Source organism: Pogoniulus pusillus, chromosome 9 (assembly GCF_015220805.1).
Source record: "Pogoniulus pusillus isolate bPogPus1 chromosome 9, bPogPus1.pri, whole genome shotgun sequence".
NCBI classification, from domain to species: Eukaryota; Metazoa; Chordata; class Aves; order Piciformes; family Lybiidae; genus Pogoniulus; species Pogoniulus pusillus.
This window is the reverse complement of record NC_087272.1, coordinates 14,250,822-14,267,135: the sequence shown is the minus strand read 5'-3', so window position 1 is coordinate 14,267,135 and position 16,314 is coordinate 14,250,822. Positions and strand designations below refer to the sequence as shown.

The 16,314-nt window shown below is 42.5% G+C and overlaps 1 protein-coding gene across 6 annotated transcripts in view; it reads right to left on the bottom strand.

The window, feature by feature from the left end:
- Window positions 1-16,314, bottom strand: part of FAM13A (family with sequence similarity 13 member A) — a 167,059-nt gene that overhangs the window by 44,776 nt on the left and 105,969 nt on the right. For all 6 annotated transcript variants that reach the window (XM_064148581.1, XM_064148580.1, XM_064148583.1 and 3 more), the window contains one exon: window positions 4,351-4,392. In XM_064148581.1, the coding sequence (XP_064004651.1) occupies window positions 4,351-4,392 (42 nt within the window). The remainder of the gene's footprint in view (window positions 1-4,350; window positions 4,393-16,314) is intronic.

Below are 16,314 nucleotides of genomic sequence, written 5' to 3'. Positions count from 1 at the left end.
TAATACAGGAATTCTATTATGTAACAGGAGTTGTCTCAAATAACAACTGTTAAAAGGAGAAAATAGTCTCTTCACTGAATACTGCCAACAGGATATCTGCACTTCAAGGAAAGAAGTACTAAACCAGGCAAAACTGTCCAACACCTTGCCCTACGCTGATGGGTATCTAATGTAACTTTTGGCACTGCTTGTGGTGTCAGCTCTCATCTCAATGCCAGATTAGCACTCTGCACATTAACAAGGAAGCTCCACACTACAAAACTTTTGCCTTTTTCCCCTGTAGTATCACTCTGGTTTATCTCAGAATGTACTCATGAAGTAATTCCTCTGAAACCATATATGTGACTAATCTAAGGCACATACACCACCATAAAGCATGTCTGTAGATTCCAAGTCCTCTAAAAAATCATTGCACAAGTTGAATTTCAGTGAGCTGTTGCCAGATGCTGCCAGACACTGCACATTTGTTTCTCAGTACTAATTACTCAGCACAGTTGGCATTCATAGTCTTATTACAGAATTATATAAGGAGCAGCTCCACACAATTTTTAACAATTTCAAGTCCCTTTACTGCAAGATTTTGTTACAAAAGATTTTGGAACATAAATGCCTTTCAGGCACAACTTCCTGGAACAATCAATCACCTAGCAAGGTTTTCCTTCTTCTTTTAACATTGCAGAAAATCCCTTGCCTGGTGTTAAGCACAAATGAATCAATAAATTGTCTTACTAAAGAGGGCAGGAAGGGAGAGAATAACTCTGGTCAGCAGCAGGCCAACGGATTCAAACCGATCTTTGCCCTGGGAATGCTCAACAAAGGAGGACTCCAGCTATAAAATTCCTAAATTTTCTGCCCAAGTTTATTAATAAGCTCTTTACACATTTTCTTTCTCACCAGTTTTGTTACTTAAAGTAATCATCTCTCTTCTCTGTCTAACACTCAAAGGAAATATGTTCCAGTTCCTTTTCCCCACTCTTTTCTCCACCTGCTAAGAATCCACCTGTTTCTAAATCATCTTTACAAACATAATGCCATTTGAACATGAGTTACTGAAACTACACTGACTCTTGTACAAAGGCATCCATACTTTCTCTAAGTATACTGAAAATCACAATTGTAGAATGGTTTGGGTTGGAAGGGCCCTTAAAGATCCAGTTCCAATCTCCCTGCCAGGAGCAGGGGCACCTCCCACTAGATCACTAGTATATTAGTCATCAGTCCTACTAGACTACTTCATATATCCACTGTCATATGATTGCTTCAAGTTGATACTCATCCCAATGACAAGTATGCCTATGTCCTTTTCTTCCTTGGTATTTCCAAATGTGAGGAATTCCCCTTTCACATCATAGATTTTCATTATTAGTCGTAAGGTGTATGATTATTACCTATGTTATTATTATTACCTATGTTATTATTCTTTACCCTGTATCTTGTATGCTTATCTTTATAGATCTACACCTATCTCAATCACCCCATATCTTATCTCACCTCACTGTCATATATTTTCTCCATCCCATTCACTCCTAATTTCTTGCTATAAGCCAAATTCATAAGTAAGATTCCGTTCCATTATGCCAGGTGCTATTACAGTGAAAAAAGAAAAGAGAAAATGACAGACCATGACACTTGAGGAGCTCCACTACCAATCGTCCGTCTCCTCTAGGACTCACCTCCCTGCCCATCTTTAAGCTCTAGTACTAATGCTCACCTTCTCCACACAGGCAACACGATAGAGCCTATTTTGCTGACATCAGGAAGATTAGGTATGTTCCTTTTCTTCCCCTCTCTGGAAAGTCTTACCAAAAAGAACCAGACAATGTGGTAGTACTGGTATTGCCCCTCTTGACAAACCTTTGCCACATTTGACCACTTAACTCCTGTACCACTAATAACTGCTTATTCCCTTACAGAACAGCAGTGGTGATTAATTCTACACTTGGTCATGACTTCCCCTATGTCTAGAAAACCCCAACTCAGTAGCAGGGAGGTGGTTGATGTCCCATCCCTGGAGCTGTTTAAGGCCAGGCTGGATGAGGCTCTGGCCAGCCTGATGTAGGGTGGGGTGTGCCTACCCATGGCAGAGGTGCTGGAACTAGATGATCCTTGAGGTCCCTTCCAACCCTGACTGGTTATGTGATTCTAAGTAATGTATTGGTGGTATTCTGACAGCTGACTTAAAAGTTAAGGCCTTGAGCATTGCCTAATGGTTATAAGTAACATCCAGGGGCTGATATGGTGCAGCACTAGAATCAAGTCTCTGATTTGATCCTACTGAAATTGGTATACATAAAGACAAAATACTTCTTCAGGCTGGCAAAAAGATAAGTACTATGCAGTGCCTGGAAGCTAAAGAGCTCTTGTTCCATAATTATCTATATGGAATTACTGTACAAAAGCAGCAGTAACTGCTTTCTGTACATACACATTCATAATTCACTTGAAGGATTACTTGAAGGATTACTGGAACACTAATTCAAAACATGCAAGTGTGACTGGTATCAACACAAATAGATTTAACCATCAGACAGCTAAATCTGACAATCTCCCCTTCCTTTTCCATGGTGTTACATGCAATTGCTAACATGTCATCCACAGCTCCGGGGCAACAATTAGAACACTCAAAGCCTCACAGAAAAAACTGGCTATCCACTCAAGTTCTCAGTAGTTGGAGCACTCTGAAGTGCCAAGCCAGCACCAGCTCTCCTGCCAAATTAACTGTACTTGGCAACCGACCTCAGGAGTACACACTTCTGATGCGTGATAAATAGCAGCAAGACTTACAAGCTGTTGCTTTATTTACAAGGAATCATGTTTCAGCAATGTAACAAAAGGCACAAGCTTGCCATAAAGCCTTATGTAGAAAGGTGTACTGCTTCTACTAGCCTTTTTTATTGCTTTCCATATATGTTTATTCCTGACCTTCCCCCTCCTAACTGCAAGATATAGTCCCACAGGAAGCATCCCTTCATTCCAATAGACACTCATTCTTCACTCCACATCCTAATATGCCCACATCTCCACTTAAATTTCCAAACTTGCTTGCTCTCTCTCTCTCAGAAGTGTCCTGCTTTCACATCAGTTTCCCAAGGTCCTCCCCTAGCTCCCCATCTCCTTAGCAACCTCAGTAAGGCCAGCTGAAGAGAATCTCCTTCCTGGATCATTTCTCCATGAGCAGTAAGACAGATGGAAATGTAATGAAAGACTACAATCATTTAAATGTCACATTGAGACAGACAGTGAAAGAAAGAAGGGGACTGCTTTCAATGGGAAGTCAAGATGGGGACTTCAAACTGGAGAAAACTTGTGACAGAGAATGCATGCAGCTATTAAATAATCTCCCAAAGGAAAAGGTAGAACTTCCTCAGTTTCAAGTTTTCGAAGCACAGACGAGGCAGCATCTGCACAAAGACACTGCAGGAAGAGAAGACCATGCAATCAGGCCAGTCCCTGAGCAGCTGTTCACTGACTGACCCACATCCAAGCTCCAAAGATAAACAGGATATATGCAAGAGAATTAGCAAATTTAAGAAATCACTGTAAGAATTTAAAATATTACTGCTGTCAGGGAAGCACCACAGGGGTTTCTTTGTATTTGTTTAAACTCTGCAAAGATCAAAGAACCTAATTACAATATCTGGCCCTTCCTCCCTTCACTGCAGCCCTTCATTGTTAATTGGCCTGGCTCCTGTTCTTCCACTAAGTATAAATGAAAGCACTGGAAATGAGCCTGCAACTGAAACAAGCAAAGCAAGCTTTCACTGATGTCAACAGAATTAGGCCACTTCCACAAGCAGTGACTTTGCCCTCCAGTTGGCAAAACAAGAAACTCAATTTGTTCAAATGCAGCGTGAGCACCACTCCTTCCAGACAGGCACACTGGGGACCCAGACATTCCCCTGCTTTTCTGGGTTGCAGCAGAGAAGCAGCTGTTGTATGGGCTGCTGACTCACCATCTGGTTCCTTGTTGCTTTCTGTGGCACATGCTGCCAGTTCCTCAAAGCTTGTGGCAAAAATCTCTCCTGTGCCCACAGATGCTAAGATACTCATGATAAGCATCTAAGCTACATAATGAGCTGAAGAAAAGAGGAAACGAATGTCCATCTTCTAATTAAAAATTTACAAGACTGGCCCTAAATCCCAACCCTTCTCTCTAAATACAAAACATTTGCAACACAATCTGTATCTTCAAAGACACAAATTCATCCCACTAGCTGAGCAACAGTTACGAACTTAACATCAATCTTCAGTTCAATTACAGTCTGCTTAGCATTTCTGGCATAATTTCTCATATTTAATTCTGATAACAAGTCAATCCCACATAGGAAAATAAAACAATTGAGTAAATACCTCACATAGAAGGGTGACATAGGCCGCTCATCTTCCTGGGAGCTAAAAACAAAACACATTTTCAAGTTAGTATGCAGCTCTATTATTTGCAGTTCAAGATACTCAAAAAGCAGAGATAACAAAAATGAAATAGTGCACCTGTTACAGAGGTAACATGACCTCTTTGCCCTCTGGTTAGTTGCACTCGAAGAAAGTTTTATGTTACATGTCTTAAATCCTGAGAACCCAACTCATATCTCACTGTCCATCAATGTGGGGTAAGAGATCTGCTAGACAGCCAAGAGTCCCTCTGGCTCTGCAGCAGTGTAACTACTCCTGTTGCCATAATAAAGCATTATACCACCAAAATCACCAGAGCCTTTTCCTGTCTGCTGCTGCAGAACTTGAACAACCTGCCTATTAAAGTAAAATTTGAGAAACAACCCCCAAACAAATGACATCTTGAGAGGCTAAAGAAATGGCCATGGCACGAGGCCAGGAATTCCCCAGGTTTATTACTACATTGGAAAGTTGCTTTGAAGCTGCTGAAATCTCCCCAAACTTGAGATCAGAGGCTACCATCGGCTGGTGTAGAGCTACCCTGACACAATAGTGCTTCAGTGGTCAACTGACCTGGCCAAAATAGAACTACCAGTAGTGGCCAACCAGTTTCCTGATCCAGCCTACCAGGTCTATGCTGTCAGAAGGGCAAGAATGAGCTGCTGGGATGCTGAAGCTTTAAAGGTGTGGTGGACTGCTGTTTTAAGCCAGTTTAAGACCATGCAAGTGTAAGAAGGCATTCAAGCAAATGTCACCTAGTCATTGCAACCAGATAAATGGTCAGCCTTGCAGGCTCTTCCTCCAAGCTCACAGGAAATGTCACCAAGGTCAATTTGTCCCTAGAGGACTTGTAATTGAAGAGCAGAGCAAGTTTGTCAGAAAGGCAGAAAACACAGGAAGCTGAATACAGGCCAGTACAGAGACATGGTGGGACAGCTCACATGACTGGAATATAGTCATGGATGGCTATGTCCTTTATAGGAAAGACAGGCCATGAAGGTGAGGTGGTGGAGTTGTTCTTTATGTGAGGGAGCAACTAGAATGTCTTGAGCTCTTTCCAGGGGTGGATGAGTGAGTTCAGAGCTCGTGGGTGCAAATTAAGGGCCAGGCTAGCATGGGTGATACAGTTGTGGGTCTATTACAGGCCACCCAATCAGGATCAGGAAGTTGATGAGGCCTTCTACAAATAGCTAACAGCAGCCCTGCAATCACAGACTCTGGTTCTCATGGCGGGGTTTAACTACCCAAATATTTGCTGGAAGGGCTACTCAGCCAGCCACACTCCAGGAGGTTCCTCCAGTGCACTGGTGATAACTTCGTGATGCAAATGGTAGAGCAGCCAACTAGGAGGGAAGCACTGCTGGATCTTATCCTCACCAACAAGGTCTGGTTGAAGCAGTGAAGGCTGAGGGCAGCCTTGGCCTTAGTGATCATGAGATGATGGAGTTCAAGATCTTGTCTGGTAGGAACAGGATAACAAGCAGGACTACAACCTTGGGTTTCAGGAGGGTCAACTTTGGCCTTTTCAAGCAATTGCTGGGCGAAAACTCATGGGCCAGGATACTAGAAGGCAGAGGGGCCCATGGTAGTTGGTTAACATTTAAGGACCTCTTCTTCCAAGATCAAGATCAGTGCATCCCAGCAAGTGGGAAATTGAGGAAAGGGAGCCAGGAGACCTGTATGGTTAAGTAAGAAACTGCTAAGCAAACCTGAGTGGAAGAAGAGAGTCTACGGATCATGAAAGGAGGGGCTGGCCACCTGGGAGGAGTATGGGGTTGTTGTCAGAGGGTGTAGGGAAGCAACTACGAAGGCTAAGGCCTCGATGGAACTCAACCATGCAAGGGAGGTCAAGGATAACAAGAAGAGCTTCTTCAAATACATTGCAGGAAAAGCTAGTAAGAGGCAATGTAGCCCTCTGCTGAATGAAGTGGGTGCCTTGGTGACAGAGGACACAAAGGCGGCAGAGTTACTAACTGCTTTCTTTGTCTCTGTCTGTACTGCTGGAGACTGTCCTCAGGAGCCCCTAGCACCTGAGGCACCAGAGGAAAGCTTGACAAAGGAGTCATCCCTGGTTAATGAGGACTGGGTTAAAGGAACAGTTGAGTAATCTGGGCATCCATAAGTCACAGGACCACAAAGATCATTAAGGGAATGGAACATCACTCATATGAGGAGAGAGGGAGGGAGTTGGGGCTCTTTAGCTTGGAGAAGAGGAAACTGAGAGGCGACCTCATCAATGGTTATAAATACATGAAGGGTGAGTGCCAGGAAGATGGAGCCAGGCTCTGCTTGGTGATGTCTGATCATAGAATCATAGAATCATAGAATCATAGAATCAACCAGGTTGGAAGAGACCTCAAAGATCATCCAGTCCAACCTATCACCCAGCCCTAGCCAGTCAACTAGACCATGTCCTGATGACAGGACAAGCAGCAATGGGTGGAAGCTGAGGCACAGGAAGTTTCATTTAAACATGAGGAAGATTTTTTTCACTGTAAGGGTGACAGAACACTGGAACAGGCTGCCTTCCCACTGTACATAGCCAGAGACAGATTTCACCCTGGCTTATTTCAAACCCAGTCAGTGTTACAACAGATCCATAAATATGCACGCTCAATTAATATGGGAGACAAGAGCACGAGGGAGAAGACAGGATGCATGGAATCTGGAAAGAACAAGAAGGCTGACGAAGAGATGAGCAAGGAAGTGCACAGGGATTTAACTCCACATCATTTTGACCCTCTCAGTACAGCATTCAGAGAGACAACGACACACATCTACAGAAAAGACCTTCCAACATACCATGTATGAAGCACAAAATACTGATTGAAGGCTAACACCAAATACCACTAACCAGAAAGAAGGAAAGCTGCTTCAAAAAACAGCATGATCTGGCAAAACTTGAATCATCTCCGTAGCACCCAACAGCTACAGTAGCTGGGCAGTTTTCGGCAGCTTCCCAAGACGACTGGGAGCAGAGCTACTAATGGAAACTTTGCTGCCACTCTCAAAAGCTCATCTTCAGCAGCTTGAGCAAGTTGCTGTCTGTTGAAGCTATAAAAGCATTAAACACTGCTGCTGTCCTCTCAGACCCAGCCAGCACACAGAGCAGTGCACAGTGCCTGCCTGCAGCAAGGCAGGTGACACTATGAACTGAAGCAAACCTCACCTGGAGGGTCTTTGCCAGAAATCGCTTCGGCTTTGAGACTGCCTAAATAAAAATGGAGGGAAACATGGAAGCTCATCACTACTATTCACAGGAGACACCCTCCAACAAAGAAATGCCAAAGAACCTCTGCTAGGTACAGACTCTCTTCCCTGACAGCATGAGCATGCACCATCTCCCAGCTTGCATGCATAAATGATCTCTTTATTTAGCATTTATGGAATATACTTTATTTTTTTTTTAATTTAAGGGTAAAGAAGCTACTGCAAACTCACAAAGCTGCCGGTCAAGGTTTTTTGCCATGTTAGCTCATTGTATTAATGGCTGTACCTGTAATCTCAACACAAACAAGACCCTGCAGAAGATACAGAACACGAAAAGTATTTTCTCATGTAGCAAAAAGTTCACAGCTCCATCAAGAGTTCTGTGCATCAATGTAACTTCAAACAATACCGAATGCTGCCTTGTGCAGAAGGGGCAGTAGTCAAAGTCACACCAAACTTGCTTTCTTTTCCATAAAAGCCCTTCCTCGTCTTAGGGTTTGTAACTAACTTCCAAGTCATAGAAGCACAATGACACTGAAAAAAGCCCAAATAACTTTCTTATATTCATATTCCCACTAGCTGCTTCAACAGATCACACTGAAAACCAGCATTCAGCAGGGACTCTGAAACCTCTTGAAATTCTTCCCTTTTCTTCCACAGCAAGTCCAACTGCTGCTCCACAAGTTTAAGCAAGTTTTATATCTGTACAAAACACCATCACCCACTCATACAAACTGACAGAGGAGGAATAAATATTTTAAGAACACTGGCTGTGAATGGGGGAGAAGGAATCTCTAAGTCAGAAGCCAAGTACCAGTTTCATTTAAATCACTACATTTCAAAAGGTCATGTGGTTAATAATAACTGTAGCTGTACGAAACTTCTCTTATCCGATAGTGCTTTATAGTTGTACAGGTGTAGCAGTGCTCAGTAGCTGCATCTGGGATGAAGAGCTCCAAGCTAACTAGGATGAAGAGCTCCAGGCTAAGCAGCATGAAATTTAGAGTTTTAGAAAACCATATTTTAATTTAAAAAACATCTCCTGCATCTGAGTGAAGCTAATTATCCATTTTCCCCATAATCCATTAAGAACAACATATCCCAAATATCTTTCCTTAACTTCCTGCACTTTTGTCAGCTCATCTGTGCAAGCTGGCAGACATGAGCTGTGTGAAGTGCAAACAGATTTAAACCATCCGTTCCACGCAAGACACAACCCCTGAAGTGAGATGGGAGACTACCACACCCTGCCTGCAAGCCCTGGGCACACGAGGATTCCATCTTGATTAAAATATTTTATGTAATAATTAATTATTTGCGTTGCAAGGTAACAAACTCAAGTGCTATACTGTACACACAAGCACAGATTAGTTTAATGGAAAGAATGAAAACTATGTCTGAGAGGTTTTAAACCTGTGTATACAGAGTCACAGGGTTTTGGATATAGAAGATGGGTAAGCAAGCAAAACCATACAAGACATGAATCATCAGTGATCACTAGTTAATATTACACAATAAACAGGATGGAAAATGGCTTAAAACCTTCCACACGGGATTGTCATCATCACTCTGTGCTGATTAAACAACAACTATGCACTTGTTTTAAGACATCTTGTATTAAAGGATTTACTAGCATTGCTGGAAGCCTGCTCTACCATGTATCCTTTCAAAAGAAAATGCTAGAAGTCATTAAGTTGTGTTTAACATTTAACTGCACTGTACTTGGACTGCATAATTCCTTTTTGGTTAAAGGGATATACAATTCTTCCAGAAAGAAAGGAAACCTTAATACCCAGCACACTGAGCATGGAAACCAAGCCAGCTGTTCACAGTATGGAGGGGACAAGCCAGTCTGATGTGCATCTTTTACATAGTTCAAACTTCTACTTCACCCAACAAAGAATCTTTTTACTAGACAAGTACATTTAGCAGTAAATTATGTATTTTGGTTTGTGCTTTTAACATACTCAAAGTTTTGCCCATCTTAACACTTGCTTTATGGCCAGAAGGCACTGAAGAGATTATATAACTTTTTTTTTACTCAGATGTCACTGATTATGTGGCTAAGCAGGTGAGTGCAAAATACAAAAGTTTCTTCTCAGACATATATTTAGCTCCCCTAAACCAAGGAATTAAACGGAAATTAGTTGCTCTTTCATGCAACATCTGGGAGAGCAATTTCTCTCACTCCTAAAGGATACCTAAATATCTGATCACTTCCTTCTTGCTAAAAACCCAAATAAATATCAGCCAAACTGAAAAAAAAAATGCTCTATTTTACAGCTAAGCAAGTAATATTGTTATGTTCGTGACCTCCTCTGAGCTAATAAAAAAAGTCTGTTAGACTGGAAGGAATGCCAATATCATCCACCAGTTTAGCACACCATCGGATTTTTGGGTACATGAATTTTACAGCGTTTACACAATGCATCTGTTCCATCTCTAAAGGAGGAAATAGGACAGCTTCAGTGAAGTATAAGTGTTGAACCATAAATTTCCACTACAGAACCACAGCTACCTTTTTTTGCCTCTCCCTTCTCCAACAGGAATGTTACACAAGAAAGTCACCTGTAGCATTCTCATATACACAATGAGGACGTTCCTAGGCTACCTTCTTCCTCTTAATGTCTCAATTTGCCCTTCGAAAACAATTAGGGAGCTGCTGACCCTGTCTCAGAACTCAAACTGTAAAACATCCAACTTACATGTGCATATGGGACACTTCTGTCCCAGATCCCTTGCTGGCCTGAGCTCTCATTCCAGGTCAGAGGGTGGCTCAGGCTTCTTCTTCTTTTTATATTTGCACTTAATTATCAGCAATTCCTCCGTCCTGGCTTCCTTTGACTGGAACCTCCATTGTAAAGCTACTGCTGCTTTCCTACTCCACAACCCTTTTCAAAAGTTAAATGGAACGTGTAGATGATTAAATAAAAAAAAAATCAGTCATGAAAATGTACTTTGACTCAAGTGTCAACATTTAGCACCAGAGATGAGAGGCCTAGGTAATGGCAGGGTCACCCTGCTCAGCCAAGGTCATGTTTTCCTAATGCCTTGCCATAGGCTCTATTTGTTCTAACCTCAACAGTGAAGATAAAGAAGTGGCTTGCTTTCTATTCCACCACAGATACTCTGGACTTCAGAAGAAAGTAATTATTTTTTAGAGAGAATACCTTTTTTCAGGCAATGAAACAGCTGCTTCCAGTTCTAATGACACCAAACAAAAAGGCATTGAAAATTCAGTGGCATCAACTATTCGCATCAAAAGAGAATGAAACTTCTGGGGGGAGGAGAAGGAAGTCTAAGCTTGGGTGACTTGTTCAGACTTAGTTATCTCCCTCTTGTTTTCCTCTCATCATTTAGAACCCCTGTGCACCTTGGATTAACAAGCATGCCATTTTTTGCAGTTGCAGAGGATTTTGACAATATTGTTCATGTAGTTATTCTAACATCCAGCATCAACAACACTAAAAATAGCTTTGAGGAAGCCTCAACTTTGAGGCCACAGTAATACTTTTTATCCTCAATGTCTTATTCACAAATTTTACATCATTTCTTTCCCCCTCCCCCCCATCCAAGTCATTTACCCATAACAGCCATTTCAAGCCTGCCACAAATGCAAGATTGAAACTGACCCAAAATATTTATTTTCTCAATAGAGTGATTTACTCAGTTTGTGCTTCATGCCACTGGGTAAAAGGTACTGTTTTGCAAATGAGAAATAGCAGGCAATATAAGTGTCTTCCTTCAGATAAAGCCTTCAAAATATTTTTTCTTCAAATAAGTACTGAGGTGTGGTATGCAAAAGAAAAAAAAAGTATCATAGTACTGAAATAAACAATAAATTTAATCTAATGAAAACACTGTGGTGATACAAGAGTCACTTAAAAACCAGCATTTACCACCAACTGTTGAGCAATGCCACCCTTGCTCCATACCCTTAATCAGAGGGGGAGGAAGGAGGAATGCACTGTACAGTAACTGTCCAATAAAAGAATGTTTAACAATTCTTTCTCTCTGAGAGTTATTTTCCCTGATAAGTAACTTTCATAGTCATAACATGTCAATTCAGTTGTTAATCTCCAGTCTTCACAACAAGTATATCTAATCATTCTTACCACTGAAACCTAGTTAAGCTTATGCTTTACTACCTGCATGAGATACTCAAAAACACGTGTCAGAATACTAAGTGGACAATCCAACTTCTTCATTCTGAACTCACACACTCTGCAAAACATCTCCAGTAACCTGGGTGGGGATGGATGGGTATTGTTTTAAATACAATCTCCAAAAGATCTTGCCATCTTCCCCACAGCCATTTTTTAGCAGTGTTTTTCCTAAAAGTCTCTCAACTGAGAGTCTCTCAACTGAGAATCTCTCAAGCCTGTAAGATCAGGGCTGTAGAAAAAGACTTTGGGGAAGTGCTCCCTATCAGCCTTCCAAAAGCTTGAGCTTCTGTCTCTTCTTTCACCTAGCATTCAAAACATTGATATTACTGTTTCATAGAGACAAGCTGAGGTGAATACTAAAAGTCATTCTGCCACACTTCTGAGGAGCACATACTACTTCTTGTTCTATTTTCCACAGCCAAGGCATTCCACATTAAGGCATGAGTACTCTAGCCTAGAGTAGGGCCCTATTAATTGTAGGAAACATTATCACACAGCACAACCATACCCACTGAGAACACACAGCTTTTATCCATGGGCATGACTGCACAAGCTATGTGTGAGGGGGCACTGAGGCACATTGCCTCAATGGAAAAAGAACAAAGCAAAACGGAAGCCCTTTTGCATATCTCCTCCCACATCAAAGGACACCAGGGAAGTACAGGCTAACTACATGGCAAGCTGAAATGAGCAGAACTTGCTGATTAATTGCCACTGCGAGCAAGAGGCTGTTTTCCCATTTATATTAACATATTTGAATCTTCTGGAACTCTTGGCAGCATAATTTTGCATAATTATTTTCTACTCACTATCCTCCTGGATTGCAAATATGTTTATCTTACACAAAATGATGTCAATGTTAAACAGCTTGCTTTTGTTGTTCTACTTCTTAAACTAGTTGGGGCTTATTCTGAAAGACAGGGCAATGCTTTTTCTTCTGCCTGTGGTTTGGCAATAGCCCTCACTAGGATAAAACTAGAAAATGGGTCAGAAAGAGGCGGAATGAATGTACAGCCAAAGTCTCACCTCTTCTCAGAATTCAGCAGTGTGAAGTTGCATAACGCACACACATACCTGTTGCATTATGATGGTGAATAACTGTTACTAGGTTGCCAGCAATTTCGATTTCAGGATTGTTTGTTAAAGCTTGCACACTTCAAACAAAGGTACCTGTGACCCTAGCTTTTACGTAAATATTCATCATTTCTTGCTTAACCAGGTGGACACCCCAGAAGCAAGCACTGCAGATGGTTTCCACACCAATCTCCTCTTTTAGTCAGGGCCCACACACACATACTCAGTGGTACCCAGAAAAGGCTTCTTCTATGCCCATCACGTCACAGCTTTGACAAGACACAGTACCCAGCTGTGGGTCAGATATGAGCCTAGAAGGCAAAACATTCACATAGCATTTTGTAATTGGCTATAACTAGAGGTACATGAGAACCATAGGATTGAATTTCTCTTCATTCTTCCACTAGAAAAAAAACCACCACAAGCCAAGAAAAAATCAGACACAAGTTTTCTCTGCCCTCAGAGAACGTACTTTCACACACGTATTCCAGAACACACTTCACTAGGGCTTGTCAAACACTCCCAAGTACTTTGGATAGCAAGTGATAACAAAGTCCAAAGGATCAGACTTATTTTTGATACTTTAACACACTAATGTTCACCACTTTGTTAAAAAAAAACATAGCAGCCATTCAGAAAAGAAAAGAAAACCAAAACAAAACCACCAAAAAACCCCCTACTCACGACATACAAACGGTGTTCTCAGACTAAAATACTGGGTGTTGGTGAAAGGTCCCAACCCCAATGATGACTTCAAGACTGCCCATGCAGACAACTGCTCTTGCACAGGTAAGAAACAGATCAGTCACACCTCCTACTCCTAGCAGATGCACTTTCTAAAAATATGTGTGATGGTTTCACTCTGCTCTGATTTGTTTCAGCAAAGTGAGAGAGGCCACTGACAACAAGTCCTGAGTGTGTACCTGCCTTTCTTATTTTGCTCAGAAGCTGGCAGGTGCACCTGGCAAAGGTGGCTGCCACAAGTTTCAGCTTTGCACAGCCTTTGTTAAATCTGCAACAGAGTGAGCTAAAATGAATTATTAAAACATACGTAACAGCATCAGTAATGCTGCAACCAGGAATCCAGAGTATTCAAGTTAATGCTAATCAGAAAACACCTTAGGCTACTGGCAATAGAAGATACAATTACTGGTGGACAGGTCGTTGGAAAATCAGTAAGGTAACACACGTGACATTCACAGGTGCCTTTTGCAGTGCCAGGGCAATGCCGTACCCCTTGCAGTGGAGGGTTCAACACATTTGTCTTACACCTCTTCCCACACAATAAAACATAACCCTGATGTCCTCACTGTCACTCCCTTGCAGCTGGCCACCGTACCCTGTCTTGTGTCATTCCACAGACATCTATATATAGGAAAAAAAAGTGCAGTACACAGGGCTGTAAGCAGGCACATTATAGGGGTTTTTGGGAAGACAGACTCACAGCTTGCAGATACTTTGGCAGATACAATACTTTGACATTCTAGTGACAAAAGTAATTTAAAGACCACAGATTCATAAGCAGACTCACTCTACCTCTCCCAAGTTTTACATACTAGTCACACAGACACATCCATATATTTTCAGCACAGGAAGCTTGTGGCCTAATGATGGGCCACATGTCATGGAGGGTACCAAGTGTAATAACTGCTAGCAACTCATTCCCTTTCTTAGGATGTGAAGATGGATGATTTCAGCTTATGAAGTTTCCAGAGCCATAGCATCACTGTAACATGGTGGGACAGCTCCCACAACTGGAATGTTGCCATGGATGGCTATGTACTGTTCAGAAAGGATAGACCAGCCAGACAAGATGGGGGAGTTGCCCTCTATGTGCCAGAGCAACTGAAATGTGCCGAGTTCTGTCCAAAGCAGGGGGCAGAACAGTGTGAAAGCTTGGGGGTAAGAATTAGGGGATGTGGAAAAGGAGATGAAATTGTTGTAGGTGTCTACTATAGACCACCATACCAAGAGGAAGATGTAGATGAGGTCTTCCACAGACAGCTGGAGGTAATCTTTGGAGCTAACTCCTTGGTACTCATGGGAGACTTCAATCACCCTGGTATTTGCTGGGAAGATCACACAGCCAAGCACAGCCAGTCCAAAAGGCTCTTGCAGTGTATCAATGATAACTTCTTGATGCAGGTAGTGGAGGAACCAACAAGAAGAGGTGCACTGCTGGACGTTGCATTAACTGTTAAAGAGGGACTGGTTGAGGACATTAAGGTCAGGAACAGCCTTGGGGACAGTGATCATGACATAGTGGAGTTTAGTATTCTAAAGGGTAGAATCAGAGCAACAAGTAGAATTGCATCCCTGGACTTCTGCAGAGCTAACTTTGTGCTCTTCAGGGACATGCTTGCAGAAATCCCACAGGCTAAGGCTCTGGAGGGTAAAGGAGCCCAAGAAAGCTGGCTAATTGTTAAAGACCACTTCATCCAAGCCCAAGCTAGGTGTGTTCCCCTGAGTGAAAAAATCAGGTAGATGTGCTAGGAGACCTGCATGGCTGGAAAAGGAGATCCTGAAGGAAATCTCAGGGAAGAAGGAACCTTACAATTCATGGAAGAAGGGATTGGTTATTTGGGAGAACTATACAGAAGTAGTCAGGGCTTGTAGGAAAGCAACAAGGAAGGCCAACGTCCTCTTGGAACTGAAGCTGGCAAAGGAAGTAAAACAGAACAAGAAGGGCTTCTTCAAATACATCAGTAGAAAAAAAGGAAGTACAGGGAAGGTGTGGGGGCACTGCTGAACGAGGAGGCAGCCTTGATAACTGAGGATGCAGATAAGGCAGAGTTGCTGAATGCCTCCTTTCCTTCAGTCTTTACACCTAAGGCTGAACTCCCCTGTGTACTCCAGACCCTGGATGAAGGAGAGGAAGCCTGGAGGAGGGGATGCTCCCCACTGGTCAGTGCAGACTGTGTTAGGGATCAGTTACACAAATTTAACATTCACAAGTCCATGGGCTCTGATGAGATGCACCCAAGGGTGCTGAGAGAACTGCTGATGTTGTTGCTCTGCCACTCTCCACCATCTTTGCCAAATCATGGCGGACAGGAAAGTTGCCTGAGGACTGGAGGAGAGCCAATGGCACTCCAGTCTTCAAAAAGGGCAAGAAAGAGGTTCCAAGAAACTATCCACCAGTCAGCCTCACCTCCATCCCTGGAAAAATGATGGAGCAGCTCCTGCTGGAGGGCATCTCAAGGCACTTGGAAGAGAAGAAGGTTATCAGTAGTCAGCATGGATTTACCAAAGGGAAGTCCTGTTTAACTAACCTGATAGCATTTTAGGATGCCATAACTGAATGGGTAGTTTCAGGGAAACCAGTGGATGTAGTCTACCTTGACCTTAGCAAGGCCTCTAACACAGTCTCCCATGACATTTTAGTGAGCAAACTGAGGAAGTGTGGGATGGAAGAGCAGACAGTGAGGTTGCAAGATAGAGTTCAGAGGGTGGTGATCAATGGTGCCAGGTCCAG